Source organism: Hemicordylus capensis, chromosome 2 (assembly GCF_027244095.1).
Source record: "Hemicordylus capensis ecotype Gifberg chromosome 2, rHemCap1.1.pri, whole genome shotgun sequence".
Lineage (NCBI taxonomy): Eukaryota > Metazoa > Chordata > Lepidosauria > Squamata > Cordylidae > Hemicordylus > Hemicordylus capensis.
The window spans coordinates 144,823,379-144,850,231 of NC_069658.1; the positions used below are offsets into that span (position 1 = coordinate 144,823,379).

Genomic DNA, 26,853 nt, shown 5'->3' on the forward strand with positions numbered 1-26,853 from the left:
TCCAGGAGCAGCTACAGAGAAGGCCCACCATTGAGTTGCTACCAGACATACCGGTAGTAGCTGGTGATGGACCTCCTCAAATTACCTTAATGTGCGGTGGGGATCATGTAGAAGGCACTCTCTAAGTTCATTAAAATCGACAGGGCTGAGGAGTGTCAAAATGAGAGTGCGCGCACATGTACACTCTCTCTCGCTCTTTCTTTCACTCACTCACTCAAAAAAAAAAAAAAGAAGAAGTGGCAGGGGCAGGGTGTATTGGGACTCCTGAGCTCCACAGGAATGAAGGATCCATAAAGATGATCTTCCTCTGTAGACTGTTGGATTTCCGATTTCCTTTTTCCTATCATTAGCTGACATCCTGACTTCTGAAATCCATGTGTAATGAGAGACTGTCAGGACAAGACTTAAACTCACATGCAACTCCCCCCAATCCCTCTATATCCACACTGTTGTACAAGTGGCAGAAACATCCCCACAGTATGCCTACACTCCGAAAGTGATCTGGAAGAGAAGACCAGTGTTCCCGCTAAGGCGTTTTTTGATGTCCGCGCAGTTAATTTTAGATCCTGCTCAGGTTGAATCAGGAAGGCCCCATTCTGAATGCACGTGCACGCACACTGCTTTGATACTGCCACCCAGAACAAAATTCATTCTGCACACAGATGAAAAAAAACTAGAGAGAACACTGGAGTAGACACATTGCTGACCCAAAGCAACATGTTTCTCTTTCTTCCAGTTCACTTCCAGAGTGTGTGCAGAACAGGGGTGTTTATCATTTGTGCAACAGTGCGCATGTAGAAGGACTGGAGTTGCACATGAGCTCCACTCATGTTCCCTGCAGCAAAGTCCCTTGTTACAAATGCAGTTCGGGAGTCAGAGTGTCAGTCACTATGAACAGTGATTCTGTTGAAAGCTGGTTGGCCCCTGGGACAGGGCAATTACCTAGGCAGATATCATAACCACTTGCAAGAGGCTTGGATTTTTGAAGAATACAGGCAGAGTATGGGGCTGCGACCTATGAAAGGCCTAGACTATTTTAGGCAAAAACGGAATGTCTGGATGAAGCATCCTGTCATCATGGAAAGTCAAGTAAGGTGTGCTTATACGCAGCACTCGTAGATCTCCAACCCTACGGGAGTAGGGAATGACTACCAGGAAAGCCACCTTCCAAATGAGTAACTGAGTAACTTAGCCAATGGTTCAAAGGGGGAGGAGGTGTAGAAGGCAACCCAAGACCAAAGTTAAATCCCATGAGGGGCCCCCCACTGGATCATCAGGTAGAGCATGAGAAAGGCCCCTGAGGAAATGCTTTACTACTGTATGCTGAAACCAGGAAGGCATGGTTTTAGGGGAATGAGCCACTATAGCTGTGAGATGAACCTTCAATGAGGATAACTCCAAACCAGAACATTTCAAATGTAAAAAAGTACAAATATCAGTAACACTCAATGAAGAAACATCAAAGCCTTGCTGTGAAGTGAAGGTATAAAAACCTGTCCATTTATGCACGTATGGCTTTACTGTTGCAGGCTTTCGTGCTGTCTGCAGAATTTCCCTTAGCTTTAATGGGAAAGAGTCAGGATCTTCCATACTGTGAGATGCAGTGATTGCACATCTGGGTGAGGCACTCGGCCACCTGCTTGTGACATGAGATGCAACAGTGGTGGCAGGTGTTTGAAGTCCAACATCATCTTGCATAGCCTGGGAAACCAGGGTCTCCTCAGCCACCATGGTGCCACCAGGATGCAAGTTGCCTACTCTTTCCAAATCTTCCATAATACCCTGGGAAGAAACAGGATTTGGTGGAAAAAGGTAAACATAATGACAACTCATTCTGAATGCATCTCTCAAGGAACCTGCTCCTACCCCTGCTCTGTAGCAGTATCAGGCACAGTGGGAACTATATTCCGTCGCAAAAAAATCTACTAATGGGTGCCCCCACCAGCTGAAGTTGCTTGAAAGTATCCTGCGGTCCAACTCCCATTCGTGAGAGATAGTGTTGGCCCTGCTCAGACTGTCTGCCTATAAGTTCCTTTCCCTTGAATGTGGACTGCATGAGGAGTCACCTGTTGCTGCACACACCAGTGCCACAATTCCAACGCCAGCCAAAGGAGAGAACTGGAGCCTATGCCACCTTGTTGATTCATGTAGGTCTTGACTGTGGTGTTGTCTGTTTGAATGGTAACAGGTTGTCCCCATACTAGAGAGAGGAAACCTTTGAGGGCATAAAATATTGTAAGCAACTCTAGATAGTTTAAGTGTTTCGTGCCTTCTTTCCGAGTCCAGTGCCCACTGATGTCTGCGTGCCTGTGGGTGCTCCCCAGCCTGTCTCCAAGACATCTGTTGTAATAGCTTAAGTGGGCAGTGGAGGATGGAATGGGGCCATCTACTCAGGTGACTTGGGTTCTCCCACCAGGCGACATCTTGACGGGCATAGTCTGGGTCTGTAAGGACATACGTGTTGAGTCCCTAAGTGTATTGAAAACATCTAAATACCACTTCTATAGAACCCTCATTCTCATGCACGCATAGGGTAGAACGTAGGTTGTAGCTGCCATATGACCCAACCGATGTTGCACAACATTCATCCTTACTGTGGTTTGGCTCTGTACCTTGTCTGCCAGGTTCGTTATATTGTAAATGCACTGAGGTAGGCAAACACACACTAGGCGAGTATCAAACATCAAACCTATAAACTGGATTTGCCTTGTGGGAAACATTTGAGATTTTTTTTGTAGTTTATTTGTAGACCTAAGGATTCCAGGGTTTGTATAGCAAGATTCAAAGCGCTCAGGGCCTGCCTAGGGGAGTCTGCTGCTATCATCCCAAAATGGGAAATACTGTAGACCTTGCTGTTGAAGGTACACTACTACTGAAGCCAGACATTTTGTAAAAACCCTGGGAGCCAAAGTGAGATCAAAGGGAACTGCTTTGAACTGATAAGTCTCTCTGCAGATAGTGAACCTGAGGAATCTGCAATGTTGAGATCAAACGGATATATGATAACACGAAGGTCTAGAGAGACTAGCCATGGATTCCTTTCCAGCAGCGATAGAATTGTGGGGATGCAACGCATCCAAAAACACTTATAAGTTACGAACCTGTTGAGGTTACTGAGATCCAAAATCGGACAGAGGCTGCCGGCCAGTTTAGGGACTGTGAAATACCTGGGAGTAAAGCCCTGGAATTCTTGAATTGGTTACATTCTGTATCTTCTAGAGCAGGAGTGGAAGGTGTGTGGATGATGCTTGAAAAGGGCAATTTGGTGACGAATTCCAACGCATAGCCAAGGCGAATAATCGTCAGCACCCATTGATCTGATGTTATTGCATCCTAGTTTGCCAGGTAAGGGGCCAAGCAAGTGCTGAATGTGACCAAGGAAGAATCATTATTTCTTATGGAACCTGAGTTGCCTCTGCTTCTGTGGGCCAGCCTTTCCCTGTTGGTAAGAAAACTTGGGCCGAGACTGAAACTTCTTATTGTTGGGTCGAAAGGAACGATCCGAAGAGGATTGTTGCAAAGTTGATCTAGGTGAACGAAAAAACAACCATTTATATTGCATTTGCTGCTTGTTGGGGTTGGCAACATAGGACATTCATCTGTCTGTACTCCTCATCTTTTGCAAAGTTTCATCTGTTTGCTCTCCAATCACCTTAGCCACACATTCCACAGAGTGGCAGGCAGAATACAGCTTCTGTTTGGCCAATTGCGCCACTTCTTTTAAGAAACCTTTGCGGGCTCCTCCTTATCTTGTGGAAGTCAGTCAATGAAAGGAGCAATCTTTTCCCACAAGAAGTGGTTGTAACGTGCATTGTAAGCTTGATAGTTCATGATGTTTAAGTGCAACGTGGACGACAAATATAGTCTTCTAAAATTATCTAATTTACATCCCTCATCACCTGGGTCAGAAGTAGCATGACCACGTGTCTTATTCAAAGTAGCCTCTACAACAATTGAGTTTGGCGTGGGGTGGTTCTGAAGAAAAGCAGAAACATTCTCCTCCGTTTGGACTCCCCCCTTTTGCTGCATTTTCCAGGTGGATACCCAGGGCAGCAGCCATTTGCGAAACATAAGCTGAATATAGTGTCAAATCTTCCAAAGGTGAGAGAGGTTTAACGTCTGCCACGTGGTCCTGAACCGAGAAAGCCAGAGATGCTGGGGTTTGTGGATCCTCCTCACCCGATCCTCACTCTTCGTCTCTGGCTCATCTTTTTCTTGTTCTGGGTCAGCAGCTGTTTCCTCTGGAAAAGCAGGAAAAACTGCTCCTGACTTTCTGTCTGAATGGCTGTCATTCTCTGTCAGTAATGTTGCTGCCACTGGTTGCGGGTTCTTAGGTTGGAGAGTATCAGACTTGGGTGGCCCGCAAGTCTTACTTTACATAGTAGAAGACAGGTGGCATGGAGAAGGGCAGTGTGGGGATCAGGACTGTGCCTGGGACTGAAAGCTGTCAGGGCTATGATGCAAATTGCCATAACAGTCCAAGTGGCCCCAATCATACCATTTCTCCCTGCCATCTCTGAATCGAGGGGGCATAGGTAGACCAGTGCATTCTGTCCCATTGGGAATTATAGTAATTGTCTATTTGCCTGGGTTGTGATGACCCTGGGGTCCAGGAGTGTTGCCCTGCTCCTGCTAGCCCTGCCCTCGAGCCCAAAGACGTATTTATTCCATAAACAGGATCAGCCCATCCATGAGCATTGTGGCGCTCTGCGGGGAAGTCACAATCATGGAGTCGGAATTCCCTATTCCAAAGGGAGGCATGAGCATAACAGGAGTGATAATAAAAAGAACAGCTCCCGGCCAGGCCAGGGCAAAGCCATATAGTCCTCTGCGTCTGAGAAGGGGTAGTAAGGCTCCGCCTTCTGATCTCCTTCATCCTGTTCATCTCCTCCCAGTGAGCACGGACAAGATGGGTGACTGCTGGCACCAGGTCCACTCTCTCTTCCTCTGAGGCTCTTGGAACTGGGCGATCGGGAGAATAAGGCACTTGTGGGGGAGGGAGCTTTTTCTTTTTCTTTGGAGCCGAAACATCGGCTGGGGCTTCTCCTGCCTTGCTCTTTTTAGGAACACTTTTGACAGGCTGCTCAGCGGAAGTGGTAGCCTGCTTTTTCTTAAGCTTCTTCTTCTTTGGACTCACCGATCCCATAGTAAGGGCTATTTTGCCTGACAATATAGGACTGTTTTGCTCTGACAAGTCCTGCAAGGCATGAATGCTTGTTCCCACACAACAGAGCAAATCCTCGAAGCTCTATTCTTCCTCACTTGCCTAGTCAATTTCTGACATAGACCAGGCTGCTACTATGTGTGCTTCACCAAGGCAGAGCAAGCACTTGCGCTATGTGTGTGTGTGTGTGAGAGAGTGAGAGAGAGAGAGAGAGAGAGAGAGAGAGAGGGGATGGCAGTTTTGTTGTACAGCCGATACACTTTTTAAAATTTGTTGTGCCTAGCATATAGCACAGAAATGGCCCGAGGCTTTAGCGTCCTGCCCGATGAAAGTGGAAACACAAAAAAGGTGTGTGCGGGGGGGGGGGGGGGGGAGCCCGAATAAAGGAACAGTAGGGAAGAAATGCAACTACCTGAAGCAAATTAAGTGATAAGGGATAACGGGGGCAAACTTTCAAACAGAAGTAAAATAAACTTTCCATCCTGTTCACATCTCCTTTTGAAGCCCAGTAGAACTGACGAAGTCAACTGTACCACGGATGACAAAAGACTGAAGGGATGAGAGGCGCAGCCACATGTAGAGATGGGGGCGGGGCTCCTGCCAAAGATCAGGGATAGAAGCTTGGTAGTTTTTGACCTGGTCTTTATGCATGCGCAAAGCCCATTGGTGTAAAAGGCAGAGACCACATCAAAGAACCTAAGAAGCCAGTGGAGTTTCTGAACTACTGCCTGGAGTCTGATGAACTAGATGTGGGCCAAGTGAGTCCTCTGATGGAGCAGATGTGGGTTGAGATTTAACCTAAGACAGAAGTGCTTGGCTTTCAGTAGGAAAACCAAACCAGAGTTAAGTATACAGCCTATTTCAGATGGGGTTGCACTACCCTTTAAGGACCCAGTGCATAGCTTAGGAGTACTCTTAGACCCATCACTGCTCCGGAATGGGCAGACAACAGTCATGGCTAGGAACTACAACGGGTGCAGAACTTGCAGCCAAACTGTTGTTGGGAGTTTGTGATATGAGTCACTCAATTCCTTTACTGTTCCAACAGTACTGACTCCCAGTTTGTTTCCAAGTCCAATCTAAAGTGCTGACTAGCTTTAGAGCCCCAAAAAGCTTGGTGCGAGGGAAGCTAAACAACTTTCTCCTGCACATGTATCTGCCAACCTGTTGAGATATTCAAGCGAGACCCTCCTCCATGTTCTATTATACCTTTGGGAAGGACAACAGATAGAGCCTTCATCACCAAGGCTTTGGGACTCCCTGTCCCAAGAAGTCCATGTGGACCCCCCCCCCAACATTACAGGTTTTCTGATATTTTTGAAATACTATATTTCACTGGGCCTTTGGTTTATAATAGTTAACTGGGGAAGAAATTACACTGGCTGCCATTCAGTGCAGTTGGTTCTGTAACACCTATGCTACTGTGGGTGTCTAACACAACACCTGTGGTGCTGCAGAACAAAGCTGTTCCATTTAAATTTAAAATTGCACAATAACAGTTGCGTAACACTAATGGATGTAGCATTGCAACTGTGATTGCACAATTTTAAGCAGCCGCAGAACAGCGCTGTTCAGCAACACTGAGGACATTAATTTATATTCCCACAGCAGTGCAGGCAGTTCAGAACTGCCCATGTCAGCCTGTGTTGAATGTCAGCCATTGTTCTAATGTTTTGACATTGCTGTTTTGGTTGTTTGGAGTTTATCTTTATACTAATAAAAGGGTTTTCAGTTTGCAAGCATATTAACACCCTAAGTCACTGTGACTCTAGTCTTCTCCTAGCTTTATGAGGTCTCATTCCCCATGCTGTCTGATGGAACAGTTTCCCCAAATTTTCCAGGAAAGTAATGCATTTTTCAAGGGTTTTGGATTTTATTTTATTTTTTAATTGTCTGGGCAAGGTCTGGAATCTATCTGCAAAAACAGCATGTTTCTATCTTTCATGGTTTGGTCTGGGAGTTTCATGTCAGTCAAGCCCATACAGATAAATCAATTAGGAGGTGAGGGCCTCTTCAAAATATATGATATAAATATATAATTTATTTATCATATTTTATACCACCTGATATGTAAATCTCTAGGTGGTGTACAGATGCTAACATTAAAATCACAGGTTAAAATACATAACACAAAATAAAAACAATATAACACACAAACTAAAATTAATAATATACACAGAGTTTCCACTTATTTGGATTTAAAAAAAAACTTGTGTATTTTTTGTGCTATTTTAATATTGTGCATTACTTTGGAGGTTCTTCCAAGTGGAAACGTGGCTAAAAGTATTAAATAAATATGCTCAGCACAACAGCAGCATTAATAATGAAGAAAGCAAAGTTCTAATCACTCTGGTTATGGTTTCAGAAAGTCTTTATATTCAAGACAAGATACTAATATCCAAAACATGCAAGCACATCTGGAAGAACTCCCACACTAATGCAGCTTCTAAGAACTTCAGAATAGCAATTTGAAATGTTCTTCCAACTGAATTGCAATTGAATCTGCATGTCAGCAAGGAGGTTGAATTAATTCCTTTTAAATACAAATTCCAACACGAACACAATCAATCAAGTCTTTGAAATATATTTTTCTTTTTAAAAAACAATTTCAATAATGCAGAAACAAGTATATATATTTTATTTTACATTAGTTGGAATTCTCCCATTTTTCCAGTTCAAGGGGAAAAAAAGAACATGCAGTATTTTAAGCAGGGGGAAGATCGGAAAGCTGAGAAGCAAAAGAAGTTGGACACCTACAACTTCTCCCCAATCTGGAGCTAAATGTTTAAATATTCTATTGGTAAATTTTTCAGATGTAGTAAGCAAAATAGAATTTCACTTGTTTCTAGACTAACATTTTGTGAACTTACATTTGCTTTGCTACAGAACAAGAGCCAACATTTCAAATATTATGTATTAATAAACAAGATCTCTTCAAATGCACACATTCTGAACCATACTAATCCACACATTTTGATTTGGTCTTTTACTACTAAGAAAAACTACATGAAGTTTATGCATAAGGAAAACTGCATTCAGAACAGCTGTGTTTACCATTCATCTTCTCATTTTCAAACAAGCTGCAACTCCCCCACTGAATGCAGATTTTAAACCAGCACTGCACACAATAAAGCAAATACATATTATCATTCCCCCCCTCTTCCTGGCCCCTTATCCAACATTACCGACCTGAAAAAGTGATGGTATGCCACCAGCTACATTTAACTATAATAAATATAATGTATTTGTATGACCAGAACAGGTGTGTTTATCTACATCAAATGTGTTACATATGTAGGAATAACATTTTCCTTCTATCTAGTTTTGTATGTCAGTTGTGATAAAGTAGTTATTTAAAGACACTGCTACATGGGAGCAACATTTACTTCAGCTGAATGAACAGAAACAGTTCAAACAGTAGTCAGACTCAGCAGATGGGATCACAAAGAACCCAGTAATAAAACCTTTGGTTACTAGAATTTAGGAAACAGAGACTTTATCCCAAAATGTACACATTTATAAAAAGACCACAATATTTCATTATTGGGTGGATGTAGCACAGGCCTTGATAACTTAAAAAAAAAAAATTCTAGGAACCAACCCAAAAATTTAGGAGCCAGATAATGGACACATGGCAAAGTTACTGGACATAGAGACATTGTAGGATGGGAGGAAATAAACAAATGGCTTCTCTTTATCCCCTTTACAAGTAACATACTTAGAAGAGAAACAGGATTGCCTGGGACAAATAGATTTTATTCAATAACTACCTAGGAATATCCTAGTCTATTCTAGGCGCCATGCACATTAATGAAGTTTAGTTCACCACTTCAACATAAATCCTGCCGAAGCAAACGTGGCTGGAACTTCTGACTAAACTCTTTAAGCTAACCCTTTTAAAACTACTAAGACATATGTTTTGCACACTTACCACCTACTCTGATAACTGTGAGATTCATCTCGAAAATAAGGTCAGGCATTATCGAGCAGTGATGTTACACTGAAGTAGTTACAAAGTGATTATTAGCATTGACATGGAAAAGGAATATGTAGAGGAGAGATTCTTAAATATATTTTTAGCAGCCCAGGTTCCCCACCCACCACCCAGCCTTGTGATGAATAAGAAGGAATACTATGGAAGGAATAATGAGGGAACACTGAACTGCTTGGAAGGGATATGTTACTGTGTGCTTTATCATCAACGTGCTATCCATAAGTGTCTGAATTTCAAATAAAGATAATTTTAGAATTCTACATATTTAAGAAGAGATCTACAACGAAAAACAATCAAGTGCATGCTTCTTAAGATGTAAAGTGCAGCTAAGTCATGCTTGAAGGCACAAATGCTATACAGCACACTTCAACTTCTGCCTACAGCTTCCCTCCTTCCTACCCTTTTTATGCTCCTGTCCCTATACACTTGTGATTTTATCTCTCCCACTGTTTGAGGTGACTTTCAAAAAGTTCTAGTTCTAAAAAGCAGCAATCCCAGCAGAAAGAGAGCAGCAGCAGAAAAGCAGTAAGAACTTCCCCTGCTTTCTTCAGCCATCCAATGCAGACAAGCAATGTCACTCTCTGTCAGGGGACCTCCCCTCTCCCCCGCCCCATCCAATTTACTGCTAGTCCTAGAAATCCTTAATCACAACTTCCACTTCCTTTTCTCAGCATACACTTTGAAAGGGGCATCTACAGTTCAGTATTCCAGTATTAAACTAAAAATCAATAAAGAACACAAGTTACAATTTTATGCTGGTGCACTGTAAACTCATTCAGACTCTTTTCATCTAAGTCTCTGTTCCAAATGTATTAAAGTTGTTAATAAAATGTACATGGATTCGACATAAATTAGAACAAATCTGAGGTGTCATCTCTGTGTGACGATGGCTGACATTGTGCAAGAGAATGCACACGGTTGGAACACGGCCTGGGCCCCTGTGCATCACATCACACAGACCTGCATTCACAGAGCACTTATGACAGAGTGCTGCTGCCCTACAGCACATGTTACTTAGCATCCTTGTAAAATCATAGAATTGCCTACTTTCCCTCGAAGCAGATAATTCTTTTGTTCAAAAGGCATGTGGACAATATGCTCAAATATTTTGGGTAATACCTCTAAGTTGTATAAATGTTCTAATTAGTTGCAAACCAATGTTTAAATTGTTATAGCACCAAACTAGCACACACACTTTCCCAAGAATTACATTACAATGGAGAAACTGATTTAAATAAATGTTCTGGATTGATCCCCCCTCCCCCCGCAAGCAATTTAGATTGCCTCGATTTTTAAAAACACCCACCATGTCATTTTAAGGAATCCGATTAAGGCCAATATAAATCATACTGAGCAACAGTCTGTCTTTCCTCTAAGTATTTAATAGTCTTGTAACTGTAAATGCAACACTAGTAAAGGCTTTCTGGTCAAATATAGCATAGAAACCATTGGTTATCTCTTTTTGGCAAGACGTTTTAGATTATAACACCTTTGTCTTGGGTAAAAGGATATTATACCTCATTTACAAATGCCATTTGAGGAAGTTTTGATACTGTTTGGGGTTTGTCTCACTTACCCAAGTAGGCTATTGAGGAGTTCTATCATGGCTTATATTACTCCACTGGAAACTTAATGATTCTCCAGAGCAGTGGTTCTTAATGTGAGGTCCGCCAGATATTGAGGAACTACAACTACCAGGATCCCCAGCTCAGGGATGCTGGGAGTTGTATCTCAGCAACTTCTTGCAGACCCCACGTTAAGAACCACTGTTCTAGACATATTAGACTGGCTGCTACAATGGTCTGGTATCACTTATAGCTAATGTGGGAAAGTTGAGTTGTGTGACAAAATAAGGCCTCACTTTAAGAATGTTTCACAATGCAAGAATCCGCTTCCCTTCAAATAATTCACTCTCCAATTGTCTCTGCATAATTCAAATTGACCGAGAAATGCTATGTTAGATTATCTAAGTGAGAGCTGTTGACTGTTTTGACGCTTTGCTCTATTATACTCCACACATTTATTTATTCAAAATATATCTACACCACCCAAAACTTGAGTCTCTTGGCAGTTTACAATTTAACCCATTTAACCCATTTAATATGGTAACCCATTTAATATGGTAACCCATTTAATATGGTAACCCATTTAATATGGGTTAAATCCCACCCCCCAACCCCACCCAACATTGCTAGTTTTCTGGTCTAAGGTAGGTCAGATCTGTGCAGTTCACACACATCTTGACAAGTCTAGTTGTTGTGGATGAAGTTTTCAGACACCTCATTGGACAGCTTGTGAGAAGCTGTGGAGCTATGGGCAAGACTCTAAATTAAGGACCAACTTCTTGAATTATTTTTTTAATAAAGCCTGTGCAATCAATTCTATTTAGATGTTGCATGCTTTTCTCTACGTTTTGTGTATTGTACATCTTTTACTAGAAGTACTGTAAATGTTTTAGTAGAAGTTTTTTCTAGAGCTCTTACTTATTGTCTTATTGTCAATACAATACACTAGTGAATTCTGACTCCTAAAGCAATATATTTTCTGATTTGAGGCTTTTCCACAGCTTGTAGAAAAGCTTAAGTAAACTAGATGCTTAAGGTTTGAAAAGCTGTATAGGAGAAGAACTGCAACAGAAGTTTCCAACTTAATATTATATGTTTTACATTAAGCTCAATAATTAAAAACTTTTAAAGAAAATATGGGATATAGAAAATTGTGCATCTCATGTAGCCCCCAGTAACTACTGTTCACATACATGGCAATGCCAGTGTAAGGCAGCTAGAAAAAGAATATTCTCCTGCATGATATAGAATAGGTGAGACTACTCATCGCATTTAATACATTGGAGAATATTCTTTTACAAGTAAGGGTCTGGAATCCAGGCGTTCACCTTCTGCTACCAAAACACTGCCAGGTTTATGAGCTCCTCTGCTGCAGCCACCTGAACACAGTACACATCATCGCTTTGGGTCCCAAAGATGTTTTTTGATTGGCTCAGGTGCTGCAACAGAGACGTAGCATATTTTTACATGGGCAGTATAAAAATATGTTAAAATACAAACAAACAAACAGGTTGCTTGCACCAATTCTCTTCTTCCACTGATGTAGCTGGATACATGAGCCTTTATGTAGGCATATACTTTTACTAACAGTATCTCAAAAGCAGTACTTTTTGTGTGCAAAGATGTGTGCATGAAATGGAAAGCTGCCTAGAGATCAGAAAAGAAATTACACTCGCTCTCTCAAACTATCTTATAACTCACATGAAAGTGCCTCATGTCCAATTGTCTACTACTAAGCAATTCTTGCTTAGCCAGAATCTGGATGGGAAACCTTTTGGAAAACTCAGATATATAGCCATGAAAGCTGCTTGTTGCTTCATGTACAATACTTTTTCCTTGTGTGGCTGCAATTTCAAATGTTTTCAGACAAAGTATATTAAGTGACCAAAACTCTTTGTAGGGTAGAACACTATAATATATATTTTAAATGATTCAAAGACGATATATTTTAAATGATTCAAAGAAGATGCATTATTGAACAGATGCAGCATATCTTGCTATATGAAGAAGTAGTGGTAATATGAGCTTACTGTACAGTTTATCATCAAGTGGTAGGCATGAGAATACACACAGACACACACGTATTAGTTTTTGTTTATATTTAGTGTTTTTCAAAATGCAAAATCCAAGATTTCATCTACATGAGTGCCACCTAAACTAGTCATACCTAACTTTTGAAAAGTAACCTAATTTTTTTACACACGTATGCAATGTGTCTTCAGGAAAACTGGCAAGTATGCAATTAAAGAAATTGTATAACTTTTCCATAATCCGTGCAGACACTGTCATACAATTCCTTACACTCCTGTCACACCAACCTTTCTTTTCATTCTTCACTGAATACTTTTTCCTCTCCCTTCCAATGTTTTCTCTCTGTCCACTCCACCTATTTCAGAAGAACAATGTATAAATGCATTTTGAACCTGCACTAAAACTGGTACTAAAGCAAAAGTACAAATTAGAATGACTATGAAATCCATAGTTCTTCACAAAGATTGTTCCCATTATTATTTTTACATACATTCTCAAAGTATTTGAGAACAGCAGTCACAACTTTGGGAGTGTTAAAGAAAACCCCACTAACTAAGATGACATACACATTTCTACAGGATATCCTGCAGTATTGACAAGATTCTAAATGGAACCATATTAGGAATGTTTTGCAGGTATCCTTTAAGTATTATTCAGTGAATAAAGAAAATTGCTATAAGGTGTTTTAAAAAGGTACACCATGGCAGATCACTTAAATGGTTTTGGTTTAATTTCTGCACCCTCTTTACAGGACCTTTCAGTAAAATAAATCAGTTGTATTACTTAGTCAATTTACAGTAAAGATTACAAGTTTTAAAAAGGCAATGGGAGGAGAGAATGAAGACCAGCTAACTTCTAAGCAATTAGAAGCCTCTAGTTTTAACTTTGACTTCATCTCCAACTGAAAGGAAGCCAAAACAAAAGTATTTGTGTGGATTCATCCCCCTGAAGTTTGCCTCTCCCATTCTCAAGATTTAGACTGAATATTCTACAGGACAGAGAACTATTTGTTTTGTTTATGTTGCTTGATAAATCACTATGCACAGTGAGGTTACTAAACAAAGGGAAACAACAAGCTAGTTGAAGGCGAAGGGTCAGGTTATAATCTATACACACCCTCTATAAAACATAATCAATAACACAGGATCAAGGGAGATGAGAGAAAAGGGGAGATCTTCAACATACCCTTTTGGCTTCTTTGAAGAAAAGTGAATACATCCCCCGCCCAGCGTCACCCCTTTCAACAGGACCCAAACTTCCTTCCTCATCCTGGAATCCCCGATAAAGCACATCCTGCTTTTGCTGTTGTTTTTCTATTGCAATTTTACATTTGAGGGCCAACCCTCCCCCAACTCTGAAACGAAGTGGCTCGGCGAGAGCTCTGGAGACCCCCTTCCTCTACATCGGGCGGGAAAACGCCACTGAGAAGGGAGAGGAGTCTTGTATGCAGCCCCTCCCAGGCGGCCAAACAGCCGGGACCGTCTCCCAAAACAGAGACCGACCACCCCACCCAACCAGCCCTGGCAATTTGTTATCTGTAAGGGAGGAAGGAAGGAAGGTAGGTAGGAAGGGAATGGGAGGGCAGGGCGATGAAGGGCCCCAGATCTCCCCCTCCCCGTCCAGGTACCAACCTGAGCAGAGTCGGGGGGAAACCACTCCTGCTCGGGGACGACGGCCAGTGCTCGTGCCAACAGGCCCAGGTTTTACACACGGCCGCCACCTCCTCCTCCTCCTCCGCCCCCTGCAATGGCTTCCGGGAGCGTCAGCGCGACTCCATCCGCCCATCACAAGGAGGAAAAGGGGCCCGACCACACCGCGCCGTCCCGCTCAATGAGCGCCCGACCGCGCCTCCTCCGATGTTCCCCAAGCCTTCTCCTCCCGCGGGGGCCGCCAGCATCTACGACGACCACTACCTCCGCCACTCTCCATGATGCTCTGGCCCCGCCCCCTCCCTAAGGGAACCCCTCCACCCACCATTCAGCCAGCAGGGAAACAACGACGTCACCGTAACTGACTTCCTGGCTTACCAATCGGCGTTGCCAAGCCAGCCTGATGGCCCGAGAACCCTCAGACTCCGCCTCCTTTTCCTCTCTTCCAGGCACCCCTCCTCCGCCGCCTCCTGCCCCCGCCCACCAAAGGATCCTTCCTTTGTTTTAGCTCCGTTACGCGGCGACCACCACAGAGGGCGGGGCTCCTTTACGTCAGCGAGATGATGCAGGGTGGCGATGACGGCATGCGCCCGCTGAAAGCCGCTTTTTCAAAGCGCTCCGTTGCCTGCGACGCCTGCGCACGTGCTCACAGAACGCCCCTTCAGGGCCGCTCTCCTCGAGGAGGGGCGGGACCAAGACTCGTTTTCAGACCCAATTGGTCGCTGCTGCCAAGCGTTCTCCAACCCCGGCCCTTTGGATACGCCCTACTGAACAGGCATTAAGTAGCCTCTCCTAGAGAAAATAAACCTCCCCGTTCAAAGGCAGTATACCCCTGAGCACTGCTGTTCAAGGCTAGCAGCTAGAGTAGCTGGTTCCTACACGCCTTGCTTGGGAGGACTGGTCGACGATGTCGGAAACGAAATGTATAAGTAAAGTGGGGAGCTCAGTTTAGCATCGCAGGCTGAGTTCGCCCCCCCCGTAGCGCCTATGCCGAGACTCACGCAGTGCCTACAGGAGGAAACAGGAGCCACTACTGCCTTCAGTTTACCTCTCAGAAGCTGCAACTATTATTTTAAAGTGATCAATATAAAATTTAAATTTAAGAATACACGAGGGTACGGTTCTGAGGGTGGGCCTTACAGCCATCAGACTGCAGTTCAACATAGTAGGTTAAAAAAAAGATCATACTAACGGATCATTCTCAGGCCATTTCATATGCAACAGTGTATGCTTAACTATAAGGAATACTGCCACTTTATCTTCTTTCTTGAAGCTATTTGTACAAATTCCTCTTGGATGTAGATAAGTACCTTTAGACTAAATCAATGGTGAGCGCACATAGGAAACTGCCATATACTGAGTCAGACCATTGGTCTATCTAGCTCAGTATTGTCTTCACAGACTGGCAGCGGCTTCTCCAAGGTTGCAGGCAGGAATCTCTCCGCCCTATCTTGGAGATGCTGCCAGGGAGGGAACTTGGAACTTAGATGCTCTTCCCAGAGCAGCTCCATCCCCTGAGGGGAATATCTTGCAGTGCGCACACATCAAGTCTCCCATTCAGATGCAACCAGGGCAGACCCTGCTTAGCTATGGGGACAAGTCATGCTTGCTACCACAAGACCAGCTCTCCTCCCAGCACACAAACCACACCTTTTTAAGAACAAAAGTAACTATGGATGTAATTTTGCCAAATCACCACGTTCAATGGTAGCCCAAGCTAGCATAGTCAGTCGTACCTGAAACACAGGACAAGGATATTCTGTGGAATATACTGTGCGGTGGGGACAGTTGTATAATCTCTAAAGATAGCCACAGTACTACTGTCTTTGAAAAAGAGGCATGTTTTGTCATTTAAAGTAAAGTAAAAATAAAGTTGTGCCATCAAGTTGGTGTCGACTCCTGGGACCCACAGAGCCCTGTAGTTTTCTTTGATAGAATACAGCTGGCATTTACCATTGCCATCTCCTGCACAGTATGAGATGATGCCTTTCAGTCAAGTCCTGTCAGACTGTCCTATCTAGACATACCTTCACCATTACATTTCCAAAATAACATGTGAGCACAGAGTTTTAATTATCTGTCTGTCTAAGGTAGCCATGCTGAAATTCAGAAATGCATACCAACAGTTTTGGGACGATAGAGCTGTTACCATGCAGCCACTTCATCAGATTTAAACAGAGGATAGAGGAGCCTTTTTGGATATGTTCTTACACACCAGCTCATCAAGACATTGAAACTGGCCCAACATGATCATGAGAGCATGTTTGAGTAATCATAAGAGTGCCATGTACATGGGTGGTGCTAAATTGTTATAATCTGGAAACTGCAAATTTACCCTAGAGAGTCTCTCTCACATCCATTGTTCCTTCACACCCAAAGTCCTGCCAGCCTATTTAGGCCACTGACCGATAAATATATAGCCAAAGTAGTGACTGTTAAGGATAATCTCTGGCCCAGTATGACAGGGAGGGGGAAAAAAGAGACTACAGTACTGCCCTTTTGCACTCAGACCTGGCAACATCAGTTTCAAAGCTAACTTCCCCATTCAGATCATGAGTCGACTCCTGGAGACCACAGAGGCATGTGGCTTTTGTGGTAGAATACAGGAGGGATTTACCATCACCTCCTCCCGCGCGGTGTGAGATTATGCCTTTCAGCACCTTCCTATATCGCTGCTGCCCAATATAGGTGTTTCCCAAAGTCTGGGAAACATACCAGCAGGGATTCAAACCAACAACCTCTTGCTCCCTAGGCAAGTCACTTCCCCGCTGTGCCATTAGGTGGTTTAACTTCCCCATTAGCTGGACCCAAATTAGCCACTGAGTCCAACACTACAGTTTAGGAGGAAGAGTTTTGCTTTGAGAAACTTAACCAGGTTTCCTTTAAACCAAGTGTCCTTTAAAGAAAAAGACTTTTTTCCACAGCCATGAGGTGAAGAGTGGACAATTTTTGTGTCTGACACACCCAGAGAAGATGCTATAGGTCATATCTGACAACTATATGCTGTTTTTCAGGCATAGTGAGAACTGGCTCAGCACCAGGGGCGTATCTAGGGTGGGGCAGGCAGGGCATGTGCCCCGGGCACCACTTGAAAGGGGCACCATTTTGTAAAATTAAAAAATTAAAAAAAATGGCTCCAAAAACAAAATGGCCACCATGCATGCTCAAATGGCCTCTGTGAGGCCCTAGGTCATGCCAGGCCCTGCAGAAGCCATTTGAGCATGTGCGCTGGCCATTTTGTTTTCAGTGCCCATTAAAAAAAAAAAAGATTATTTTTTAAAATGGCCACTGCACATGCTCAAATGGTCCTTGCGAGGCCCTAGAGACCAGTGGGGGGAGGGGGAACCTTTGCAAAAAAAACCCCACAGCCTTTAGGAAGCCCCCCAAAGGGGCTACAGGTAAAAAAAAAAATCTCTCTCTCTCTCTGCTTTACCAAATAAAAACACTTTAAAAAAACAACCCCTCTAGAGATTTGTATAACTGTGCAAGCTCATATATAATATAATATAACCCCATGTGCCCCGACACTTAAGTAACATCACTGTCCAAAGGAGTGCATGAGTTTAGAAAAGTAAGAAATAGACAGTAGAAGGGTACCATCAAGAGTAACCTTTCTAAAGGGGACCCTATCCTTGAGAATAGCTGCACAAGTGCAAAGCTGCAAAGGCAACTGCAGGAATGAGATAGGTATTTTGTTGGGAGCAGCACAGAAATAGTCAGCTGTGCCCCAGTTCCCAAGCACAGGATTTTGCTTCAGTAGCAGCTGTGCAAACTACTTAGCTTAAGCTCACAGTACTGGAGTATCCATAAGAAATAGAGATGTAAATTCATACTGAGAAAATATCAAATTATGATCAATGAAGGAGAAAGTTTTTGTTGTCTGGGGGCAAAATGAATACGAATACAATGAACATTTATATACTGCTTTTCAACAGAAGTTCCCAAAACAGTTTACACAGACATACTTAAAATAAAATAAACCCAGAGTCTGCTAATACCAAAATGACTCATGTCATCACTGCTCAATGTTGTGAGCAGCAAACTTTTGAGTCTGAACTCTTCATAAGGTTGAATGTCAATGCAAACCGCCCCCCCCCCAAAAAAACGGGGTGGGGAGAATGAAGCTGAACATGGTGGCAATGCCCCAAAGACTGCAGTTCATGAAGATCTCAACAATGAGTGTGGGAGAAGTTTGTACAGTTGTTTAGCATCACTAGGTGCTAGACTCCAATTTTAGGATGTACTACTGGGACAACCAACCAACACTGGCCATTTCTAGAAAACATTCATGTTCTGTTCTATTTATATGTTGTGTGTACAGGTGTCAGACATGTACATGTTTGCATGTGAATAATTATATGTGTTAATTATAAATGTGAACCTGGGTACAGACCCTTGCAAATAAAGGGAAAGACAGGAAGTGTACTGCTATGTGTTCAGTTTAACATGTTAATAACTACATGCTTATAGATACACTAGTATTTTTAAGCCCGTTAAAATAACGGGCACAAGTTTGGTTACGTTTTTCCCCTCTCCTCCCCCCTGCCCCACTCCCTCTTGCCCCTCCCCCCTGCATTTTTAAATCTTCTTCTGACGAGCCCGCTGCTCCTCCTCCTGGGCAGCAAACAGTTAATTTTGGAAGCGGCGGCGAAGCAGCAGCAGGAGGCGGCGACTGGGTCCGATGCCGGCTGCGGCAGGCCCCCCATGCCACGCGGCCTGCTGTGGCCGCTGCCGCCGCTTGTCCATCGTTGCGGCCGGCTGCCGGACAGCCACGGCTCCCCCCATTCCCACCTTCTGCCCCTGGCATTGGGGCCCACTGCGGGCTGCCCATCTGCTGCCGGGCCGGCTCCGCAACCACCAACCGTTGCCCCGCCGCGGCCATGGGCCCCATTCGCCGCCGCCATCGCTTCCCCGTTGTCCCGTTGCGGCCGCCGCCACCGCCATCAGGCCCTGTCGCCCCGCCGCGGCCGGCATCGGCCCCAGTCGCCGCTGCCTCCTGCTGCTGCTTCGCCGCCACTTCCAACGCTTGGAGGTCCAAACCGGGACCCAACATGGCCACCTGGTGCCTGCGGCCGTATCTTTCTTGGACGTTCTGGGCATGTGCTCCGCGCATGCCCAGAATGGCCAAGAAAGACACGGGTGCAGAGATACGGGCGGACACCCAAGCCTTTTATTATAGAGGATGTGTACAGAGACTGTATTAGAGCTAAAAATCTAGAAGTTACTCAGTTCATGGACCAGATCCTGAGAACATGCCTCCCCCCCCTCTCACACACACACACAAACACAGAGTTAACACCAGCCAAGGTAGTTTCTCTACCTCAACCATTATAGAATGTAATTGTATGTAGTTAGCATAGGTCAAAAGAATGAGCACTTAGATCTGCTCACTATATAGCTGAACTTATTCCAAACAGAACCTAATTCATTCAGTTTGCATCTTGAATTGGGGACAAACAGGTTTATAATAATCATATACATTAGGAAAATACTGAGGTGAGGGGGAGAGATTGAGATTCACTCAACTCACCAGGGTATCAAAAAAAAAATTATTTATTTTTAACATTTTATATCCCGCTCTTCCTCCAAGGAGCCCAGAGCAGTGTACTACATACTTAGGTTTCTCCTCACAACAACCCTGTGAAGTAGGTTAGGCTGAGAGAGAAGTGACTGGCCCAGAGTCACCCAGCTAGTATCATGGCTGAATGGGGATTTGAACTCGGGTTCAAAATTGTGACTATACTTCCACAAAGAGACAGAAAGCTGCAGCTAGGTACACATGTAGCCCAAAACTATGTTTTATATCTGAAAAAAGGGAGCATTTAGTGCCATTGTTGAAACATGCAATGTAAAGCACACCTAATCATAGCAGCCAGTGCTAGGAGCAGAGTGCAAGTCAAAAATACCAGGGTAGCAGCCTGGCTTTTGCTGGCAGCTGCTACAGAGCATGGCGTTATCTAATACCACTGCCAGTCACCATGGGAACCACAAGCTGCTATATTAGTTCAGGTGGAAAGAAGTTGTAATGGATAACATATACTGGGAAAGACCAGAAGCTGATCAAGACCAGACACTGTTTAATTGTGACAGTGGCATGAAAAACTCAGGGCAGATTTCTTCTCAATTGAACACCAGTCTAATGTATGTTTTTTCTTGTGATTTTTAAAAAGCAGTTAATTCTTTCAGAAACACTTATGTTAGGCATCTTCCAGATGCTGAAGTTTATCAGGCAAGCGTGTGTTTGAACAGCCTTCATTGAACAAGCCAAACAACGTCATCCCAGCAGACACTTCCAATGGGGACGGGGGTGGGTGGGTGGGTGGGGGGGGAGACTGCTGTTTACCAGCACTCAAACTACTAGTCCATGTTGAGAGAAACCCTGACTTGTGTCCAAAAAGTAAAAATGCTGGGACCAAAAACAAACAAATCCACCCCAAAACACAGTTCTACAGTGGCATTTGAACCTCAAACACCTATTGGCTGGTGTCTACAACATTCATGTAAAGAGTGTCATACTCTAATCTTTTCCTATTTTCACTGTGCTGTGTTCAATATAAAAAAGATCTGCCACATACACCAAGTTTATCTCTGCCTCATGCTGTTAGGTAAGAAACATCAAATGTGCAAGTATGGAATGGGTATAGAATGGACAACAACATATCTGAAAAGGATCTTGATGTTTTATTGGACCACTAGTAACTTTCAGCCCGTTAAATTAACGGGCGCTAGTAGACCTTTGGGGCCAGCTAACTTTCTCCCCCCCCCCCGTTTTCGGCGGGGCCAAGTGCGCCCGCCGCCGCCATCAGGCCCGGTCTCCCTGCCGCCGCGGAGCCCAATGTTGGGCGCCAGCCCGCCACCTCCTCCGGCTTCCCCCGGGCCGGCTTCCCCCGGGCCCACTGCCTTCTCCGCCCTCCCCCGCCGCCTCCTTCCGCCCGGGCCCACCGCCTCCTCCAGCCGGGGCCGCTGCCGCCTCGCCCGGCTTCCCCCGCCGCCTCCTAGCTTCTCCTGGCCGTCCGGCGGCGGCTGCTTGTACTCGGCCCGCCTGCCCAGCGGCGGCCACTTCTCCTCGGCCTGCCGCTGCTCCTCCCCCCGCCCGTCATCGGCGGCCGCCGCTTCTCCTTGGCCCGCAGCTTCGCTTCTCCTCCACCCACCCAACATGGCGCCCGGCGCCTGCTCCGTGTCTCTCTCGCCATGTTCTGCGCATGCGCATACCACGCATGCACAGAACACCCGAAAAAGACACGGATGCAGGTACCCAACCATTTTATTATATAGGATATGAGCCAGGAACATGATGCAGCAGGTTTTTTTTAAAAAGCCAATGCAATCTTGGGCTGCTTAACAGAACCCCCAATCTTGGGCTGCGTTAATAGCATCCAGATGATGAGAAGTAATAGCTCTACTCTAGACTGCTGCTCAGGTTTCACTTAGAATATTGTCCAGTTTGGGGCACTGCATTTTAAAGGAGGACACTGATAAATCAGCATCATGCAGTGGTGGGTTCCCTTTCTCTAGAGGTTTTCCGACAGGCTGGGCAGCCATCTGTATGGAATGCTGTAGCAGTCTCCTCCTGCATTGAGCAGAGGGTTAGACTAGACCTCCAAGGTCCTTTCCAAGTCTATGATTTCATGAGGATAGGGATGTTGCTTAGTAAGGTAAATATTAGTGAAGTCTGATGAAAGAGAAAGAGCAACACAATACCCACAGAAAAGGGGCCTTAATTTGGAAAGGTCCTGGTCATAAACAATTTGAAAAGGGCATCTTAGCTTGCTACCTATGAAATGCGAGAGTGATAAGGTATTCAGATGGCAACAAAGAGAAGCTAATAATAAATATTGTCACTTCCCCCCGCCCACCCCCCCATCTCCATATCTGCTGAGTATTTACATCCCAAGGGAAAGATAAGCAATATGTTCTCCCAGAATGGTCCTGAGAAAATTATATAACCAATCACAAAACACTGCCTAAAGAAATAAGTTTCTTTTTTAAACACATATTTTCAAGTTTACTATTAATAACTAGGGAACAAAGCAAGATCAGCAAGGCATCTGACAGAACCAAAATAATAATCCACTCCAAAGAATGTAGCAAGAAGCAGATAAGGGACGTGTAAAAATATTTTTACAGCTGAAGGCCAAATATTCTTTTGTAGAGGAGATTACTGGTTTTAATAGACCAGGATTTCCTGGGTGATCTTTCCTTAATGATGGTTGGGAGATATTTGGAAATCACTAGAGTATTACCAATGTTTGGCGGCGGCAACCCTCTTCCTCCTCCACCCCAAGCTAAGGAAAGGGCTGGTGTAAGGTGTGAGTGTAAAGAGGAACAGCAGTTTGAGAACAGAGAAACACAGAGAGACATGAAGGCACCTTGAGATGCAGGGACTCTGCTTGGGTATTTGATGTGAGGTGGCAGACCTGCTATATTGTAGGAGCGCATATGCAGTTGTTTACCTCCCCATGCTCCACTTGTGTATTTGTGAGCAAACAAAATATTACAAAGATGCCATAAGCCTCCAGTGATCTCTTTTCCAAAGGAAGCCAAACCCTGGTAGTGTTTTCTCTGGAACGTCTCACTGCTCGGCAAAGTGAGGAGCACATAACAATACACAGAGTGTGATTATATACCTTAGGTGGAGAAAGCAAAAGGAATTTACTTCACTTTCTATACTGACTTGTCTGGTAAGGAATCTTTTAAGTATCTGCCACAAAACCCTTGTGTATTACTGAGAAGTTTCTGGGGCACATTCTATGACTGAACTACATTTTATATTAGATGTGTAGTTTGGCCCTACGTGCACATTTGCATTTTTAAAACGTTAAATAGCAGCTACGGTGAGTTAATCAGGGTGGCAGCGTTCAGGTGTTTTTCACAGTGCTATGGTCCTGATGAAAATCACGCTTCTACAACCATGACAACAAATATTTATATACCGCTTTTCAACAAAAGCTTCCAAAGTGGTATACATAGAGACATAATACATACATAAATAAGTAAGATGGCTTCTGAAGGCGATCCATTTGTGCAAATGGAAGCCTCCCTCTTGCTGCTAAAAATTAACTTTGGGGCTGCATTGTTTGATGGGACTGTGGCCTAAAAGAGTTAAATGGCCACCCCTACACACCACAGTCCCGATCCTGATGATGGGGCAGAGCTACCATGTAATTTTTGAATGATACAAAGCTATGGCTGATACACCAGCTGCGTCCGTTTCTTGAGATGAATGACCTCAAAACAGTGGTATATCTGCTGGTAACCTCCAGACTGGATTACTGCAATGCACTCTATGTGGGGCTGCCTTTGTATGTAGTCCGGAAACTACGGTTGGTCCAGAATGCAGCAGCCAGGTTGGTCTCTGGGTCATCTTGGAGAGACCATATTCCTCCCATATTGAAGGAGCTACACTGGCTACCGATATGTTTCTGTGCAAAATACAATGTATTGGTTATAACCTTTAAAGCCCTAAATGGCTTGGGCCCTGGGTACTTAAGAGAACATCTTCTTTGTCATGAACCCTACCACCCATTGAGATCATCAGGAGAGGCCTGTCTGCAGTTGCCACCAGCTCGACTGGTGGCTACTCGGGGACGGGCTTTCTCTGCTGCCGCCTCGAGGCTTTGGAATGCACTCCCTAGTGAAATAAGAGCCTCCCCATCTCTGACAGCTTTTAAAAAGTCTTTAAGGATGCATCTGTTCACCCAGGCTTTTAATTAAATATTGTTTTAATGGTTTTAATGCTTTAAAAATATTTAAAATTTTTAAAATTGTAATGTTTTGAATTTTTTGTTTTTTGTTTTAACTAGTGTTCTACTTTTCTGTTTATACTTTGTTGTAAACCACCCAGAGACGTGAGTTTTGGGCGGTATAAAAATATTTTAAATAATAAATAAATAAGAAAATAATAATAAATAAATAATACAAACAAGCAAGGCCAGACTACACATTTAATGTAATATGTAGTTTGGCCCCTAGGTTGCACATGCAGTTGACATGATGCACTAACCAGGCCTTTCAGGCCTCAGCACCACCCTCCTATGAACAGACCCCACTCGCCTAATGTTGCGGAGTGCTGGGAAAGATTGATGAAGGGCAAACTGTCTTGTCTGGAAAGCTTGTCATCTGTTTCTGATCATCTCATTGAGGAATTTTTAACGAGCATCTAAGAAGCCCCAAGGTTACCAAGAACATAGACTGGGAACCACTGGGTTGGGGAAGTGTGGATTTTGCCCTTATCTGCAGTCAACATATCTGCATTATTGCAGAATAATCAGATCAGCAACTACATATATTCCTTTTTTTACACGGGAAAAACTTCACACTTCATGTTCAGAATGTACCACTGCCTAAAGTAAAATAAACGCGTGCACACACACACACACACAGTTTTGTTAGCCTTATTAAAACATTTCCCATTTCTTCTCACCTCAAGGGAACATTAGTATGGAGTATTTTTGTGATTTCTTTACCTTCCAGAAAGCAGAAGGCAATCAAACCTGGCTCTTTGACACAGATAATTCATTTAAATTTTTTAAAAGACACACACAAAAGTCTTTTCATTTACAGGGCCCAAGTTATTTTATGGGGCAATAACAGTTCAGTTATACACTGTACTGAAATGTCAGAATACTTAAGTCAAGTGGAGATATACTGTACAGCGCCGGAAGCTACAGTTAAGAGAGAGGAGCTAATTTTCCCAAGCCTTCCATCTCACCTTTTCAGGCACTCAGGTATTCTTCCCTATGTATGGGAGCAGAAGGTACACAAAATCCCCCCCTCTTCATCATCACATTCTACAATATTAGGAATGATACCAAATCACAACAAGAATGTAAGGGGGGTAGGCAGAATTCCTGCACGATTACTAGAGGCCTGTTTGTACGATTTCTTAAATCACACTAATTGTGCACTTCACTAAGTTCAATGTCACAAAGTGAATCAAATGCATTTGTTTTAATCCTTGGGCAGTGCTGATTTATTTATTTGAGCTATTTACAGCCTCTCTTCCAAAAATTGGAACTGAAGGCAATGAACTCAATAGCACTTTCAGTCACTGATCTGCTCCTTATGAATATTACAAAAAGACCCCACACTAATCTAGATATTCATAGAAGAATAAGACTTCCAAGATCTTGACTGAAATACTGTGCATTGCTGTTTTCCAAGTTAAAATACTGCCAGCTTTAGAGATGCAGCTTTAAAAGGTGTCAGAGTTCATAACTCCTTGAGAGAAGCCAGGCCCTACGTAATCCCATAATTAAAGCAGGCATTTTGTATCAAGAATCAAGATTATTAATGGTCTTTCAGTAAATTCCATGCTGTAAATGGTTGTAACATCTCATCAACAGAAAAATAAGCCCTTTGAGAACACACAGAATAAAAAAAAAATTAAAAAAAATTAACCAGAGCATGTGCAGTGTTTATATCAAAATATCAGAGAGTATCATCTGTCAGAATGATTTTGGAAATGAAAAAGAGTCGAGAGAGAGGCCTGATAATCAAAGCTTAATACAAATACTACAGAACAGAACTGGAAGACCAAGCTATCACTAACACTACAGAGCATGGCAATAGTGAAGAGAGACAAGAAGAAATGTTTCCATGATCCTTTTCATCCTCTTCACAGGAGTGAATATTTTGCACAATAGTTGCATTGCACACTAATGAAGGAACAAATTCCCTATTCATTTCTCATTCTATACCTTGGACAAACAGTGACATTTTTTGACAGATGCTACATAAGAGCAAGTAGAGCTATATGCAACACCCTCTTCCAAGGAAAACACAAGATCACCTTCACCAACCAATGAAGGACCAATGCTATTTTCTCTACTCCTAAAATAAAGAGGTGCAATAATGCATATTTGAAAATCAAGTTCAAGCAGCTGGAGACTTAAAAGCACCAAAGTGCTCAAGAAGCCATTTCTCACACTCACACACCTGGAGTACTCTAAAGTCATATTTTATCCTTGCAATTAAGAGCCATTTAATCATTTCCCCTCATTTACAACTGGCTAGAAAAACTCTGGCTCAGATCCTTCAACCACACAGACTATTTTTATTATAATAATTTCTGGACTACCACCACCACCCCGCAACCTGAACACACAGACACTTTATCCTTCCTTCAGAAGATCCAGAAAAGAACAAAGGTAACTAGTGCTTCCTCTAAAGTCTGTTGATCAGCAGCAAGAATGTTCTTCCCATGCCTAGAATAGATGAGTGGCTAAGAACCTTTTTAAAACACCTGAGCGAGAAGCCTCTCAATCAGTTGAACAGGTAAATAGAGGAGGACGGAAAGCAAGTACCTTTCTTTTAAAAAGCAGAGGGAGTTGGGTGAGGCTGAGAAGCGTCTTGTCTTGGGCCCTTTGCGGTGGGGGTGGGGATAGAATCTATGTACACAACCCTTCCTTTTCCCAGCCATGACAAGCAGCAAAAAAGTCTGACATTTTC

At 43.5% G+C, this 26,853-nt stretch overlaps 1 protein-coding gene across 8 annotated transcripts in view; it reads right to left on the minus strand.

Annotated features, from left to right (window-relative positions):
- Nucleotides 1-26,853, minus strand: part of RNF38 (ring finger protein 38) — a 116,635-nt gene that overhangs the window by 34,296 nt on the left and 55,486 nt on the right. The window contains exons 1-2 of one of the 8 annotated variants that reach the window (XM_053297112.1): nt 14,782-14,987; nt 13,042-13,109 (exon numbers count right to left, since the gene is read on the minus strand). The exons of 2 other annotated variants lie outside the window; for them this stretch is intronic. In XM_053297112.1, coding sequence (XP_053153087.1) covers nt 13,042-13,053 — 12 coding nt within the window. In that variant the 5' untranslated portion in view covers nt 13,054-13,109; nt 14,782-14,987. Of the gene's footprint in view, nt 1-13,041; nt 13,110-13,939; nt 14,122-14,385; nt 14,722-14,781; nt 14,989-26,853 lie in introns of those variants that run through there. 5 more of the 8 variants (XM_053297111.1, XM_053297113.1, XM_053297115.1 and 2 more) reach the window with 5 other exon arrangements.